Raw genomic sequence first — 17,059 nt, 5'->3', positions numbered from 1 at the left:
ATCATCTTCCCTTGGAGGTTTTTAAGAAACCTCCAGAGATGGAGCACCGAGAACTTCTGTTCGACTGGTTAATTCTTCTCACTGTCAGGAAATTTCTCCTTAGTTCTAAGTTGCTTCTCTCCTGGATTAGTTTCCACCCATTGCTTCTTGTCCTGCGCTCAGGTGCTTTGGAGAATAGCTTGACTCCCTCTTCTTTGGGGCAACCCCTGAGATACTGGAACACTGCTATCATGTCTCTCCTAGTCCTTCTATTCATCAAACTAGACACACCCAGTTCCTACTGTTCTTCCTATGTTTTATCTCTCTCTCTCTCTCAGGTCAAATCGGAAAACAGCAGGGAGAAATTCGAGGCCCTTCATAATTCTCTGCCATTGTTCGCAAGAACGAGCCCCATTTTTGCCAAAGGCCAACCACAGCTGAAAGGCGCGGGACTCACCTGTCTGCCCACCTTAGCAAAACTGTTAAAGAGAGAAATTAAAATTTGGGGGGGGAAACTGGCACCCACCCAGAACGGTTTGCCTTTTCTCTGCTGGGGAAAGGTTGAAGACGTTGGCTTGCTCTCCTGAGTCAGGTATATAATAGGTTTCGATATCGATGGAGAATTTCTCCACAAACGGGCAGGTGTACCTGAAGAAGAAGGAGGAGGAGGAGGAGGAGGAGGAGGAGGAGGAGGAGGAGAAGAAGAAGAAGAAGAAGAAGAAGAAGAAGAAGAAGAAGAAGAAGAAGAAGAAGAAGAAGAAGAAAAAGAGCAACCCAAAGAGTTTAGATTAAAAAGTTCTTCGCTTGAAAACGTGTGAGAGCCCTCCCAACCCGCACACACACACACACACACACACACACACACACACACACACACACACATATACACGGTGTGTAATAAAGGCAGCTGTTTCCCCGAAAGAAAAAGATAGCAAAATAAATAAAAAAGGCCTCCGGGCTTCACAGAGTAACACAAAATTTTATTAGCACCTTGGCTTTTATAAAGCATTTTTTTTTTGTTTTGTTTTTGCCAACGTGGCAAAACCGGAGACGGCTCGCTGCAGATTTGAAGAAACTAAAACGATGGCTTTTTTTCTTCCCCCCACCCTTCCACATACCAACGCTATCTTGGATGTTATAGAGCAGGGGTCTCCAACCTTGTCAACTTTAAGACTTATGGACTTCAGCTTTGCTGGCTGAGGAATTCTGGGAGTTGGAGTCCACAAGTCTTAAAGTTGCTAAGGTTGGAGACCCCTGTTATAAACGACTGTCACGGTTCCAAGCAATAGACCCATTTCAAGCAAAACTCCAAGGCAGGTAGATTCCTCAAAGTATATATCATATATTGTCACGGGTCTGGTGAAAACCGACGCTGAAGACTCCCGCGGCTTTCGCCTAATTAAAACTAAAAGTTTGTCACTTTCGCAGAACAGTCAGTCGCATCGTTGGTGGGATTCATTTTTTTTTACTACCGGTTCTGTGGGCATGGCTTGGTGGGTGTGGTGTGACTTGGTGGGCGTGGCTTGGTGGGCGTGGCAGGGGAAGGATACTGTAAAATCTCCATTCCCTCCCCACGCCAGGGGAAGGATACTGCAAAATCCCCATTCCCTCCCCACTCCAGAGGAAGGATACTGCAAAATCCCCATTCCCTCCCCACTCCAGGGGAAGGATACTGCAAAATCTCCATTCCTTCCCCACTCCAGAGGAAGGATACTTCAAAATCCCCATTCCCTCCCCACTCCAGAGGAAGGATACTGCAAAATCTCCATTCCCTCCCCACTCCAGGGGAAGGATACTGTAAAATCTTCATTCCCTCCCCTCTCCAGGGGAAGTTACTGCAAAATTCCCATTTCTCCCCAATCAACTGGGACTCGGGAGGCAGAGAATAGATGGGGGCGGGGCCAGTCAGAGGTGGTATTTACCGGTTCTCTGAACTACTCAAAATTTCCACTACCAATTCTCCAGAACTGATCAGAACCGGCTGAAACCCGCCTCTGAGGCACACGGTCCAATCACGGTGCTTTCTAGTTGCCTGGCGACATCACTCCGCCTTCCTCTGACCAGGTGTCAGACTGTCCTTGGTTCCCAAGAGAAATGATTTTGTTTTGGCTACAAAATCCCAGCCATCTCAAATCCCGCCCCGCTCCCTTATCCCTCAGCTCCAATATGGCAAGATGGTTCCGGTCAGGTCAGCTTTAGGGTTGACATTCGCTCTCATTTTCCCAAATCCTGGTTGCTATTCCAGAGGCCCTTTGCAAAAACCAACCAACCAATCCAATGGGGTAAAGTTGCAAAGGGGGAAAAAATCGCTGGGTGGTACCTCGTCCTAGTATAAGGATATGCATTCCAGGATTCCTCTTCGACTCGGAGGGCCGCCTTTGGAAGTATCGATCGAAACCAGCTGGGAATATGCATACCAATATGGTATACTTTATGGGTGTACTGCCCATCGCCACCTGGGCCATCGATATACGGCCGGTTTTCCAAAATCTCCACGCCACTGCCTTCGCCATAAGTTTCTTCCCGGCTCTTTTTCTGAAATTAGAGAAACAGATAAGCGGGCAGATAGATAGATAGATATCAATTATTATAAAACTAAGGAAAGGGGTAAAAGGTAAAGATAAAGGTTTCCCCTTGCACGTAAGTGCTAGTCGTTCCCGACTCTAGGGGGCGGTGCTCATCTCCGTTTCAAAGCCAGAAGAACCAGCGCTGTCCGAAGACGTCTCCGGGGTCACGTGGCCGGCATGACTCAACGCCAAAGGCGCACGGAACGCTGTTCCCTTCCCACCAAAGGTGGTCCCTATTTTTCTACTTGCATTTTTTTAACCTGCTTTCGAACTACTAGGTTGGCAAAAGCTGGGACAACTCACGGGAGCTCACCCCGTTACGCGGCACGAGGGATTCGAACCGCTGAACTGCCGACCTTTCGATCGGCAAGCTAAGCATCCTAGCCACTGAGCCACCGTGTCCCTACGAAAAGGGGACATTGAAATAACTCTGTCTCGGGGGGGGGGCAAAATGTCATCTGGAAAATTAGGAATGCTTTCTTGTTTCCTGTCCATGCATTATCAGGATTGGTAGCACGAGAGTACTCCTTATTAAGCAATTAAAATAATAATAATAACAAGAAGAAGAAGAAGAAGAAGAAGAAAAGGAGGAGGAGGAGGAGGAGGAGAAGGAGGAGGAGGAAGTTTGGAGGAGGGAGAAGAGAAAAAGGAAATGGAGATGGGGATGAAGGAGAAGAAGAAGGAGAAGGAGAAAGACTGGAGGAGTGGGAAGAGAAAGAGGAAGAAGAAGGTGAGGAGAAGATGATGGGGATGGGGATGGAGGAGGAGGAGGAGGAGGAGGAGGAGGAGGAGGAGGAGGAGGGGAAGAAGAGGAAGAGGAAGAAGAAGAAGAGGAGGAGGAGGAGGAGGAGGAGGAGGAAGAAGAAGAAGAAGAAGAAGAAGAAGAAGAAGAAGAAGAAGAAGAAGAAGAAGAAGAAGAAGAAGAAGAAGAAGAAGAAGAAGAAGAAGAAGGGCAGAAGTCTATCCTTCTGTTTCCCTGCTCCCTTCCTCCCTTCCTCCCTGCCTTTCATTTGTGTTTTGTAAGTGATTTTAAAGTGGCTGCCACTTTGGGAATTAAAGACAAGCTGAGATCGGAGTTATGAATTGACTGTAAAAAAGACTTTGGTATTGACCTTTTCTTTTGGCAGGCAAACAAGATGAAGAGAAAGCTACGTTTAACAGCAAGGGGGGAAAAAAAGAATGATTAATAATGATGATGAGAGGGGGGAAAAAAACATGCCTAAGAAAGGCGACTTTATAACACTGCCTTGAGGGCCACTTAAAATTCTGTAGAACATAAAAAAAGCAAAACATGCCACGGAAAAGTGGAAAGGACACATTTATACGACAGCATCCAGGGGAAGGATACTGCAAAATCTCCATTCCCTCCCCACTCCTGGGGAAAGGATACTGCAAAATCTCCATTCCCTCCCCACTCCTGGGGAAAGGATACTGCAAAATCTCCATTTCCTCCCCACTCCAGGGGAAGGATACTGCAAAATATCCATTCCCTCCCCACTCCTGGGGAACGGATACTGCAAAATCCCCATTCCCTCCCCACTCCAGGGGAAGGATACTGCAAAATATCCATTCCCTCCCCACTCCTGGGGAACGGATACTGCAAAATCCCCATTCCCTCCCCACTCCAGGGGAAGGATACTGCAAAATCCCCATTCCCTCCCCACTCCAGGGGAAGGATACTGCAAAATCCCCATTCCCTCCCCACTCCTGGGGAAGGATACTGCAAAATCCCCATTCCCTCCCCACTCCAGGGGAAGGATACTGCAAAATCCCCATTCCTCCCACTCCAGGAAGGATACTGCAAAATCCCATTCCCTCCCACTCCTGGGAAGGATACTGCAAAATCCCATTCCTCCCACTCCTGGGAAGGATATTGCAAAATCCCATTCCTCCCACTCCAGGGAAGGATATTGCAAAATCTCCATTCCTCCCTCTCCAGGAGAAGAATACTGCAAAATCCCATTCCTCCCACTCCAGGGAAGGATACTGCAAAATCCTCATTCCCTCCCACTCCAGGGAAGGATACTGCAAAATCCTCATTCCCTCCCCACTCCAGGGGAAGGATACTGCAAAATCCTCATTCCCTCCCCACTCCTGGGGAAGGATACTGCAAAATCCCCATTCCCTCCCCACTCCAGGGAAGGATACTGCAAAATCCCCATTCCCTCCCCACTCCTGGGGAAGGATACTGCAAAATCCCCATTCCCTCCCCACTCCAGGGGAAGGATACTGCAAAATCTCCATTCCCTCCCCTCTCCAGGAGAAGGATACTGCAAAATCCCCATTCCCTCCCCACTCCAGGGGAAGGATACTGCAAAATCCTCATTCCCTCCCCACTCCAGGGGAAGGATACTGCAAAATCCCCATTCCCTCACCTCTCCAGGGGAAGGATACTGCAAAATCCTCATTCCCTCCCCTCTCCAGGGGAAGGATACTGCAAAATCCCCATTCCCTCCCCACTCCAGGAGAAGGACACTGCAAAATCCCCATTCCCTCCCCACTCCTGGGGGAAGGATACTGCAAAATCCCACCCCACTCTGGGGCCAGCCAGAGGTGGTATTTGCCGGTTCTCCGAACTGCTCAAAATTTCCGCTAGCGGTTCTCCAGAACCTGTCAGAACCTGCTGGATTTCACCCGTCTTAATGGTGCTGAGGCAGGATAGCCCTGCTCCACAGCTTCAAGACCCACCACTCAACCTTTGCAGACCTTCTCGTTTTCGTAGGTAGGAAAGGGAGAAATTGAAGCCCCCCCCCACTCTGGTGGCCTCCAGCATCTCACAACCTAGATGCTCCCCTTTCTCTAATGCTAGATTTCCAGGCCAAACGGGGACTCGGGCTAAAGCAACAACATTAAGTGACTCACAACAAAAACCCAGGGAGGCAAGAGACCTCATGATGGTGGGAAGAATTACAGCCACTTAAAAAGCTTTTATGGAAATCCATCTGCGGGCAAAGCGAAATCAAGCAAGGCAGGATTCAGCCTTGCTGTTATAGAAAGAGCCACCCCAATAGATGTTAAGCAAGCGATCGGTAGGTCATCTGTTGGGCACAGCCCGAAATAACCGGATGCGAAGAACAGCTGGTTCACAGGTCAAAAGAGGGAAACGGGAGTGACCTTTCGGAAGACGGCAGGAGGGACGGTTCCAACACCCAGGTTGGCTTCCAGGATAAATAGCAGAGTTGGAAATAGAATAGAATTTTTTTTATTGGCCAAGTGTGATTGGACACACAAGGAATTTGTCTTTGGTGCAGATGCTCTCAGTGTACATAAAAGAAAAGATACGTTCATCAAGATACAACATTTACAACACAATTGATGGTCAATATATCAATATAAACCATAAGGATTGCCAGCGACAAAGTTACAGTCATACAGTCATGAGTGCAAAGAGATTGGTGATGGGACCCTGAAGGTCTTCTAGTTCAGCCCCTTGCTCAAGCAGGAAGCCTTATACGAAGTTCAGAGCAAATGGCTTTCCTATCTCTTCTTAAAAACCTCCAGCGATGGAGCACCCACCACTTCTGGAGGCAAGGAGTTCCACTGGTTGATTGTTCTCACTGTCAGGAAGTTCCTCCTTAGTTCTCAGTTGTTTCTCTCCTTGACGAGTTTCCATCCTTCGCTTCTTCTCCTGCCTTCGGGTGCTTTGGAGAATAAGTTGACCCCCTCTTCTCCATTCCCTCCTCACTCCAGGGGAAGGATACTGCAAAATCTCCATTCCCTCCCCACTCCAGGGGAAGGATACTGCAAAATCCCCATTCCCTCCCACTCCTGGGAGAAGGATACTGCAAAATCTCCATTCCCATCTCCAGGGGAAGGTTACTGCCAAATCCCCATTTCCTCCCAATCAGCTGAGACTCGGGAGGCAGAGAATAGATGGGGACGGGGCCAGTCAGACTACCGGTTCTCCGAACTACTCAAAGTTTCCGCTACCGGTTCTCCAGAACTGGTCAGAACCTGCTGAAACCCGCCTCTGTCGTGGAGGCTGCGCGCAGCCTTTCCAGGCTCCGTTTTGACTGGTGGAGGCTGGTCCTTCGCTGTTTCCAGGGTGGGCCTGCGGGCCAGATCTAGGCATCCCGGATAGATCCGGCCCTCGGCCCTTGAATTTGACATCCCTGATCTAAACCTTTAATGCAAGAAAGCTCTGGGGATCCACTCTTCAAGAACCCCAAGACGTCATCACGAACCACAAATCCCAGCCGGAGAAGTGTATAGAACACACCCAGCCCAACAACCGTTAAAAAAAACAAATTCTACCTCCCTGTTCAACTACAAGCATTGCCGTATTGTTAAAACTTCCGCTTTCCTACCCAGCTCCCCTTTCTAAAAACCAAGGCCGGTTCCTCTCCTGTGCTATCGTTTTTACCGTCACTGTAATTGCAGTGTAAGTGAGCAGGTTGACAGCGTGCGAGAAACCACGCCGCGGGATCGATCGATTCGCACGCGTTACCGAGAACAAGGTTTCGGCGGAGGCGTGCCAAGTGAAACTACACAATTGGGAGTCCCACGGGTGGGACCATCCTCTCCTTGCCCCCCCCCGCCCCACTGAGGTCTCTTTTCCAACCCTGCAACGGTTCTGAAGTGTTGAAAAATGGTCGTAAGTTGCTTTTTTCTCTCTGCCGTCGTAACTTTGAACGGTCGCACAAAGAACGGTTGCATGTCGAGAACTACGAGCTCCCAATTTGCCTAAACAAACAACAGCCTCCACTCAAATCACAGCGGAGGCTTAGACATCACAAGCTTATGGGATGGGTGGGGCTGGATCCACACATCCTTACTCCAGAGAAGCCTGGAAGCAAACGAGAAGACGAAATAATATTGCAGGTTTTGTTTCCAGCTTGAAAAACTGGCTCTGCCCCTTGCAACGAAACAGAGCAGCGACCAGCCAGGAGAAACATCAGAGTCCAGGATCCGCGTGTGACAGAGGCAAGATTTGTGAAGTCTAGCATCTCACAAAGCACAAAGGACTGGAAACATGTCAGACACACCTAGCTGGGGATGAAAGCTGCTTTTAGCCGAAGAGTGGTAATTAAGGAAACGCCTAAAGGCGACACCCTGCTACTAACGGTTTCTGACAGAATCGCCCGCCGCTGAAGATGCTCGACAGCCCGAGATCTCTAGGTAAACACGGAGGTTGCTGTTGTTTGTGCACCATGAACGACCTGAATCGATCAATCAATAGATTACAATTTGCAAGACGGATTCTCTTCAGCTTAACATTTTTTTTTTGGCCACGCCACTCCTGCCTCAGATAATTTTTTTTTAAAAAAGGTAAAGATTTGTGGAGTTAAATGAAATGCCAAAAGACTGATAAAAAAGATATAAAGCTAAAAGTTTCCCTCGCACATACGTGCTAGTCGTTCCCGATTCTAGGGGGGCGGTGCTCATCTCCGTTTCAAAGCCAAAGAGCCAGCGCTGTCCGAAGACGTCTCCGTGGTCATGTGGCCGGCATGACTCAATGCCAAAGGCGCACGGAACGCTTTTCCCTTCCCACCAAAGGTGGTCCCTATTTTCCTATTTGCATTTTTTACCTGCTTTCGAACTGCTAGGTTGGCAGAAGCTGGGACGAGTAATGGGAGCTCACCCCGTGACACGGCAGCCCTAGGGATTCGAACCGCTGAACTGCCGACTTTTTGATCGACAAGCTCAGTTTCTTAGACTCTGAGCCACCACATCCCTCCCCCCCCCAAAAAAAAAGGTCATCGGTAAAATTAAAGGGAAGACCGCGTTGGTTTCTCTCCCTTTCTGCTTCTCCTTGCAACGGTATTGTGCCTGGGGTTTCCTTACTTGCCATTTTTTGAGTCTTTCTCCATTCAGTGTGTGATGATGGGACATGATTAGGAACTTGGGGAGAAAGAGATGCTGCCTTGGAGTGATCGGATAAGAGCAGGGATGGGATTCGGCTGGTTCGGGCAAACCGGATGTTAATTTTAATCTGGTTCGCTAAGGACCGGCTGACCCCGCCCACCTTGCTCCTCCCAGGAATCTCCACACCGGTTTCAATTTTTTTTACTACCGGTTCTGTGGGCGTGGCTTGGTGGGTGTGGCATCGCTCAGTGGGCGTGGCAGGGGAAGGATAGTGTAAAATCTCTATTCCCACCCCACTCCAGGGGAAGGTTACTGCAAAATCCCCATTTCCTCCCGATCAGCTGGGACTCGGGAGGCAGAGAATAGATGGGAGTGGGGCCAGTCAGAATTTTTACTACCCGATCTCCGAACTACTCCAAATTTCTGCTACCGGTTCTCCAGAACTGGTCAAAACCTGCTGAAACCCACCTCTGGACAGGATCCCCAAAAACATGGCCCTGTGTTTCTTGCAGAGGGTTCTACCTTGACATCTCCATCTGCCTCTCCACAATGGGATGCGTCATCAGAGCATTTGTACCGTCTCCGTCGGCTGACATTTCATTCATTCGAAGCAACTCCTCCCGCGGCACCGTCGGGTTTGAGTCAAATCTACGGGCGAAGACCAGGAATCTTTGAAGCCCGCCTGCTGTCGTGTCCCACTGACGGCCGGGTCAGGGAAATCCGAATCAGGCGTGCCTCTGCAGCTCTGCCAAAGTCCTAGCAAAGTTCTCAAGGCAGGCAGGAGACCAGAAAGTGACTTCAGCAAGATAAGGTAGACTTTGCCTGACTCAGAGAATGCCAGAAAGCAGGTCCTTTATATAGGCCATGGGGTGTGGCTCCATGACTCAGCACTTATCCAGGCCTGCCCCTCCCTTCCTTCTGACGCTGCCGCCTATCAATTCTTCTGAAGCGAGGGTCACTCCAGTCTGCAGCTGTTGGTAATTGACCTTCCTCAGGCTCACATGCTGTGGGGGAGGGGAGGGGTCTAGTTGCTCCGTTTGCCTGGGCATGGAGCCAGAGTTGGGGGCTGGAGGCACTTCTTCCTCCTCGGCCTGTCTGGGCATGGAGCCAGGGCTGGGGCCAGGAGGCATGCTAGGACATTCCTCAGTGTTCGGAAGCAGATAAGATGGGCCCAGCTGCGGGGAAAGCGGACGAGGCACAATACCTGCTCTGCGGGATGTGACTGATCTCAGGATCATCCAAAGACGGCTGTCGTTTTGAGAAGAACGCGACAGCCTCCGCCCCAGCATCTCATTTCTTGGGTGTTCGTGTGAGACTTCCTAAAGAGTGCTCACGTACTCTTTCTTCTGACAAATCGTTGTTTTTTTTTTGCTCTCTCGGATGTAAATCACGAGAAGGCTGGGGAGAGATTAAAATGCAGCCATCTGAATCCTGCAACCCTCTGGGCTCTTTGAAGGTTCGCTGCCTGTGTATGAACAGTTCACACCAAACGCATGCTTCGTGTGGAAAAAGGAGGCTTAACAAGGTAAGCAGAACAGCAAGGGGGGGAAAACAGCTGTGCCGCACGATTTAGATTCACTAGAAAGCAGGATTTCCTTTTTTTTTTACTACCGGTTCCCCTGAACTGGTGCAAACCAGTAGCATTTCACCCCTGCCATGGACCAAACCTGGGCCTGCCTCAGACACTCAGCTATGAAGATGTGGTGGGTCTGAAGTGAAGAGAAGGATTAGAACAAAGTAGATCCAATTTGGAGAGAACAAAAGCTTGCACAGACTGTTCTGGATAGAACGCCATCTTTTGACAAACAGGAACTATGGATTTATTGCGCCTGGCGCATTCCCTTGGATAAAAACAAAGACTCGTGCTCACAAAGCAGAAAGCGTCCTAGCTACGTTTAAAAGTATAAGATGGATGTTGAGAAATATTCTCAACTATTCTCCAAACTCTTCTCCAAAGCACCTGAGGGAAGAACAAGAAGCAACGGGTGGAAACTAATCAAGGAGAGAAGCAACCTAGAACTAAGGAGAAATTTCCTGACAGTTAGAACAATTAATCAGTGGAACAACTTGCCTGCAGAAGTTGTGAATGCTCCAACACTGGAAATTTTTAAGAAAATGTTGGATAACCATCTGTTTGAGATGGTGTAGGGTTTCCTGCCTGGGCAGAGGGTTGGACTAGAAGACCTCCAAGGTCCCTTCCAACTCTGATATTATTATTATAATAATAATTTGCGTAATTTCAAGGAAAACATGACCGGCGTCTCCAGCTTAAGAGGGCTGCTCTGGAGAAGATAGGAATTGAAGCCCGACGTATCCAGAAATCAGAAAGAGGGAAGGCTGTTCTAAGGGTGTGTGATATATACTCAACCTGGCAATAACACAAACAGGAGGCAACGCTCCCAGGAAAGTCCATAACCAGGGGGTGAAATAGCAAACTTTGGACAGAGTGGCTTTCTAGAGCAGGGGTCTCCAACGTTGGTCCCTTTAAGACTTGTGGACATCAAGTCCCAGAGTTCCTCAGCCAGCTTTGCTGGCTGAGGGACTCTAGGAGTTGAAGTCCACAAGTCTTAAAGGGACCAAGGTTAGAGACCCCTGTTCAAGAGATTGTAGTATCAATAACCGGTGCGTTACTTGGAACCCTGACACCATCACTCAAACCTTTATCATGGTCCTAGTAGACCAGGATAGAAAGTGTGGAATACGAACGATTCATAATTTTTAAAACCGAACAGGATCTCAGAGACGTCGAGAGGTAAAGGGACAACACAAATATTACTCAGACGCCAACCAAGTCTCTAAATTTCAACCTGGAATCTGTTTTGTGCTCCATCATTGGTGGTCAGGTCGGCCCACGGAATTGTTTTGGTCCCCCTCTCCCGACCGTCATGGAAAGTTTCTGAGAAGCGCAGCTGTCGTGCGACGCTTCTAACCTTTAGTAGGTATGATTGTCCTTCCAGCCTTCCTTCTCAGAAGAGCGGGCAGATGGCCTGGGTCAAGCGCGGCCAGTGGAAATCATCTGCAGTGGACGACCAACCCGGCAGGTCTGAGGAAGCGGTGAGGCAGAGTGGCTTGTAGACAAGGATACCTCTTAAGAGGACCGCCTTGCGGGGAAGCTCAGAGCAGATGGCTTTGAGATCCCTACGAGTCATCAGGACAACCTTACGAGGACAAGAGAGATAATTTTTTTTTTCCTTCCCCCAGCCCTTATTATGGGAAGCCATTTGGACAGACTTGGCTGCGTTTCTCCAAAAACATAGATAAACAGCGAGCTTTCAACAGGCATTAATTGATGTCCTAGTTGGAGAAAGCTTGGATCGGATTTCCCCGGGAAGCTGCAAACTGTTCTGACAGGCTTCAAGATGGGTGGTCAGGACGGGGAAGAATTTAAATTTTATTTGCTTATTACATTTACAGGGGGGGCCCTCTCACAGTTTGAGGGGATTCTGGCCAATGCAAGATGTCAGGGTTCGGACAACAGATGCCCTAATTAAAAGCCTCGAGCCAAGCTTCAAAAGAAATCCAGTTATTTATTAGGAGCTTCATGTCCACACGTTCCCAAGTGAAGCCAGCTCTGGTCCTATGTAATTTACACTCCAATCATGACCCTGTTTCCCCCCCGCACCCCCCTGGTGTGTCATCAATCACATTCGCCCAACGGAGCAATTTTGCAGGTTGTAGAGGTCATTCCCTTTCGGCTGCTGTAGGTAACCCTGGGATACAGCCTTGAGAGAAATAAGCCTGGAGTGTGCATCCGTCTTTGGCTGCTGTGCCATTTCGCAGAAAAGTCCATGGAAAAAGCTGGATTCACTTAACAACCGTGTGACAAATTTAACAGCTGAAGTGATTCACTTTACAACGGTGGCAAGAGGGGTCGTAAGGTGGGGGCAAAGTTCACCAAACAAATGTCTCGCGTAGCAACATAAATGATGGGCTGAATTGCGGTCGTTAAGTCGAGGACTACCTGGAAATTTGCCTTGTGCTGGTATTTTGTGCTGAAGTACAGTTGGTAAATCTTGAAATTCTAATTAGGAACAAAAAAAAAAAAAAAAACAGATTCCCTGATGCCTCCTGTTTGCTTACCTTGCTACAAGATCTTCTAAAGACACAATTTTTCAGGGATTTTTTTTTTTTTTTGTAAATAAATGAAGAATTTGAAAGAGACAACTGAGAAATGAGGACCGAATTTCTCCCCCCCCTTCCATTTTTTGACTAGATGAACTGCCTTTCAAGAAGTTTTTCTCTTATTAACAACGTTATAATTTTTAAGGGATGTGGTGGCTCAGTGGCTAAGACACTGAGCTTGTCGATCGAAAGGTCGGCAGTTCAGCGGTTCGAATCCCTAGTGCCGTGCAACGGGGTGAGCTCCCGTGACTTGTCCCAGCTTCTGCCAACCTAGCAGTTCGAAAGCAGGTAAAACAATGCAAGTAGAAAAATAGGGACCGCCTTTGGTGGGAAGGGAACAGCGTTCCGTGCGCCTTTGGCGTTGAGTCATGCCGGCCACATGACCACAGAGACGTCTTCGGACAGCACTGGCTCTTCGGCTTTGAAACGGAGATGAGCAGCGCCCCCTAGAGTCGGGAACGACTAGCATGCATGTGCTTTCACCTTTATCTTAATTTTTAAAAGCATCTTGGTTCTCCTGACCCCCGACTGTACTGTGTAGTTCGTCCTTGGGTCCCTCTTGAAGTTAATAAAGCACTAAAGTGTTCAAAAATAGGACTTCTACCCTGGCTACAGACACCTGGAAGACGCTCACAATCAAATCTCTTTTCGTAATCATTAAAAAAAAGAGAGAGAGAGAGAGAACTTTTTAAAATAAATAAATAAACAAGGAGGAAGATTCTCCAGAATCTCTGCCACGTACCCGAATCTTTGCAAAAATTAAATTAAATAAAAATAAAGATGAATTGTTTCAATTATTTATCCCCTGCCAGCCGCTTTCGCAAAAAACGGAAGAGAAAAATGCGCCTTCTGCAGATGGTTGAGCGCACCAAAAAGATCAATGGCTTCTTGGATCAGAGCGAAGGAAACACCCCCGTTCGGCGTCGCAAGGGGAATGAGCTTTACGAATGATCGTCGCTCCCAAAAGAAGCAATCTCTTTTCTTTTCTTTTCTTTTTATTTTGCAAAAACGAGACACAGGCAAAGTCGCAGGAAGCCTGATGGTGCCATTTCAAGTGACTCTGGCTTTTTTTTTTCTTCTCTGGGGATAAATAAGACTTTCCAAATCGTCTGAAATGCGTCACGAGTCCAGATTATGGTCATCTTCCTTCCTCGTCCACTTCCATCGGAGACACGTCCAATGAGTTGGACCTCCTGGAGAATTAACCAGGGTTTAGTCTCATCTAGGGGAAGATGAGGGGACGCGATGGCTCAGTGGCTAAGACGCTGAGCTTGTCGATCGAAAGGTCGGCAGCTCAACTGTTCGAATCCCTAGAGCTGCGTAACGGGGTGAGCTCCCGTGACTTGTCCCAGCTTCTGCCAACCTAGCAGTTCGAAAGCAGGTTAAAAAAACGCAAGTAGAAAAATAGGGGAGACCTTTGGTGGGAAGGGAACAGCGTTCCGTGCGCCTTTGGCATTGAGTCATGCCGTCCACATGACCACGGAGACGTCTTCGGACAGCGCTGGCTCTTCGGCTTTGAAACAGAGATGATCACCGCCCCCTAGAGTCGGGAATGGCTAGCACATATGTGCAAGGGGAAACCTTTACCTTTAGGGGAAGATGACAAATCTACAGACAGATGATCTTGGCTCAGATTGACTTGCTGCTTCGAAGGACGTACAGGATAATGGAGTGGAAAGGGACCTTGGAGCCCAACCCCCTGCCCAGGCAGGAAACCTTATAACATTTCAGACAAAGGGCTGTCCAATCTCTTCTTAAAAACCTCCAGTGATGGAGCACCTACAACTTGCAAAAAGGTTAGCCATCACTGTTTTATTCCAGGGGTCTCCAACCTTGGTCCCTTTAAGACTTGTGGACTTCAACTCCCAGAGTCCCTCAGCCAGCAAAGCTCTGGGAGTTGAAGTCCACAAGTCTTAAAGGGACCAAGGTTGGAGACCCCTGCTCTAGAGTCTTCAACAATGCAAGGAGCCTTGAGAAGACCACCGGATGACATTTCTTTCTCCAGCGACAAAAAGACCCTCGTGATTTCTCTCCAAGGAATCTGGACTACAGAAGCTGACACGCCAGTTTGCAAAAAAACAACAACAACCCATCAGCACATCGTGCAACACCTTCCGATAAGGATGTTGCCGGCAGATACAGCTGAGCGTGGACCTTTTTCTAAAGGGTGTGAAGACACAAAGCCAATTGGGAGGAAGATAGGATCCGCACGGCAGCTTGGCGTTTTCTCCACGGAGGTCCTGCCTCTCCGTCATCTGCCTTTATAGTTCAGTGTAGCACATAAAAGCATCTGGCTTTTAATAAAACGTGTCGGTCGGATTTTTGGCGACCCCGGGAGGAATAGGGTTTCCCCTCTACGAAGAAGACAAGCAAGCATTTTTCATCTTTTGCTCAAACGGGCGATCGGATGGATGGAGAACTTGTGAACAACGGACAAGGGTGTGTCTCAAAGTTGAGACACTTGAAGACGCGTGGACTTCAACTCCCAGAATTCCCCCAGGCGGGCATTGATGGACTTCACCTCCCAGCATGGCTGGGCTAAGAAATTCTGGGCGATGAAGTCCACTCTGTCTTAAAGTGGCGGACTTTTGAAAAAGGGCTGGGGGATTCTGGGCGTTACGAGTCCATCTGTCTTAAAGTGGTCAACTTTGAGAATAGAGTGAGGAATTCTGGGGGTTGAAGTCCACCCATCTTAAAGTTGGCAGTTTGAGAAAGGGCTGGGGGATTCTGGGAGTTGGAATCCACCTGTCTTAAAAGTGACCAACTTTGACAAACGCCGATCTGCAGCGCGTGAGTACGCACAATTTCCTTGGCGACCCAAAGAGCAACCTGCAAAGCTGTTCGCGACAATTTCTCTTCCCGCGGGGAAAAAAGACATCTGATAGGAAAAGGGTGGAGCTGAATGGCGGTCCCTAAAAAATCTAATCAGGAGCGAACACAAATACGAAGCCGGATTTGCTGATCGGCAATCGAGCCCAGAGTACATTAATGTGAAACGAATACTAATTGATGGAAACTCTTAGCCGCGCCCTCCTGACGGGCCAATTATCTATAGGGCAGGTTGCCAAGACAGAAATAAAACCCCCACAACCCCTGAGTGGGTGGGCTGGTGTGGGGAAGGAATAGCCAGCCCCCACCCCACCCACACCCACCCCGTCCACTCCAGGGGAATTCTGGAGGAGAAAGAGAACAAACCAGATAATTCATTCCACGTCTGTCCAAGAAAAGCTGCTATCTCTCTGGATAGAGAGATGGGCAGCAAATATATTTCATAAACAAAATAAAATAAATAAAATCCTGCCCTATCCCCGAATTTCTTTTCTCTTAAATCTGAAGAGGGAAAGGGCACCCATGGTCTCTAAAGGCTGCAGCTGTCGTGCGTTCTAATCCAGGGAGGAGTTGCTCGCAAAGTGCTCAACAAATGCCTTAGTGGTAGTGGGCTAATCTAACAATAGCTTCCCTTCCCCAGAATAGGATAGGTGTCTGAAAGAAGCTGGGTGTAGAAGAGGGACAGGGGGATGACTCTGGAAGGGGTAGCATAGACTGGTAGCAGCACATGAGATCAGCTGCAGAAAACAGGAAAGAAACTAAAGCTTTCCCTGTCTTGATGCTCTTTAGTGTTGTGTCTTGCCCGCTCTCACCGCAGCCGGGGTCTTCTTATCTGCTTCCGAACGCTGAAGAATGTCCTAGTATGCCTCCCGGCCCCAGCCCTGGCTCCATGCCCAGACAGGCTGAGGAGGAGGGGGCACCTCCCGGCCCCAGCCCTGGCTCCATGCCCAGGCAAACGGAGCAACTAGACCCCTCCCCCTCCCCCACAGCATGTGAGCCTGAGGGAGGTTTATTACCAACAGCTGCCGACTGGAGTGACCCTCGCTTCAGAAGAATTGATAGGCGGCGGCGTCAGAAGGAAGGGAGAGGCAGGCCTGGATAAGTGCTGAGTCATGGAGCCACACCCCATGGCCTGTATAAAGGATCTGCTTTCTGGCATTCTCTGAGTCAGGCAAAGTCTACCTTATCTTGCTGAAGTCACTTTCTGGTCTCCTGCCTGCCTTGAGGACTTTGCTAGGACATTGGCAGAGCTGCAGAGGCACGCCTGATTCGGATTTCCCTGACCCGGCCGTCAGCGGAGGAGTGGGACACGACATTTAGTATCTGCCTGTCTCCTCCTCCTCATTCCCTAGAAACACTGATAACGTTATCTAGTTGGGTCATGAAACGTCTGCAAGAAAAACCCCCAAGTTCAGAGAGCACCAAGGGCCCCGCAGTCATTGCCCTCCTCCTCCTCCTCTTTCCTCTTTCCTTCTCCTCCTCTCTACAAACCCCTCTCCCTTCTAGCACTGATGATGTTACCTAGCTGGGTCACGAAACCTCTGCAAGAAAACAAGCCAGCTCAGAGAGCATCAAGGACCGCACCAATTATAATAATCCTCCTCTTCCTCCCCCCTCCCCACCGCTCCCTGCAAACCTGACACCCTACAAACACTGATGATACTACCTACCTGGGTCACGAAATGTCTGCCAGAAACCCACCAAGCTCAGAGAGCACCGAGCGCCCTTCATTTCAATCCTGAGCTACAAATATTCTC

At 48.9% G+C, this 17,059-nt stretch overlaps 1 protein-coding gene across 9 annotated transcripts in view; it reads right to left on the bottom strand.

Moving 5' to 3' along the window:
- Positions 1–17,059, bottom strand: part of PITPNM2 (phosphatidylinositol transfer protein membrane associated 2) — a 116,437-nt gene that overhangs the window by 41,845 nt on the left and 57,533 nt on the right. For 8 of the 9 annotated variants that reach the window (XM_058158366.1, XM_058158372.1, XM_058158371.1 and 5 more), the window contains exons 3-4: positions 2,300–2,514; positions 506–627 (exon numbers count right to left, since the gene is read on the bottom strand). In XM_058158366.1, coding sequence (XP_058014349.1) covers positions 506–627; positions 2,300–2,514 — 337 coding nt within the window. Of the gene's footprint in view, positions 1–505; positions 628–2,299; positions 2,515–17,059 lie in introns of those variants that run through there. The other variant, XM_058158374.1, reaches the window with a different exon arrangement.

Source organism: Ahaetulla prasina, chromosome 15, assembly GCF_028640845.1.
Source record: "Ahaetulla prasina isolate Xishuangbanna chromosome 15, ASM2864084v1, whole genome shotgun sequence".
NCBI lineage: Eukaryota > Metazoa > Chordata > Lepidosauria > Squamata > Colubridae > Ahaetulla > Ahaetulla prasina.
Note: the sequence above shows the minus strand (reverse complement) of the source record. Positions and strands in the feature narration are given on the sequence as shown.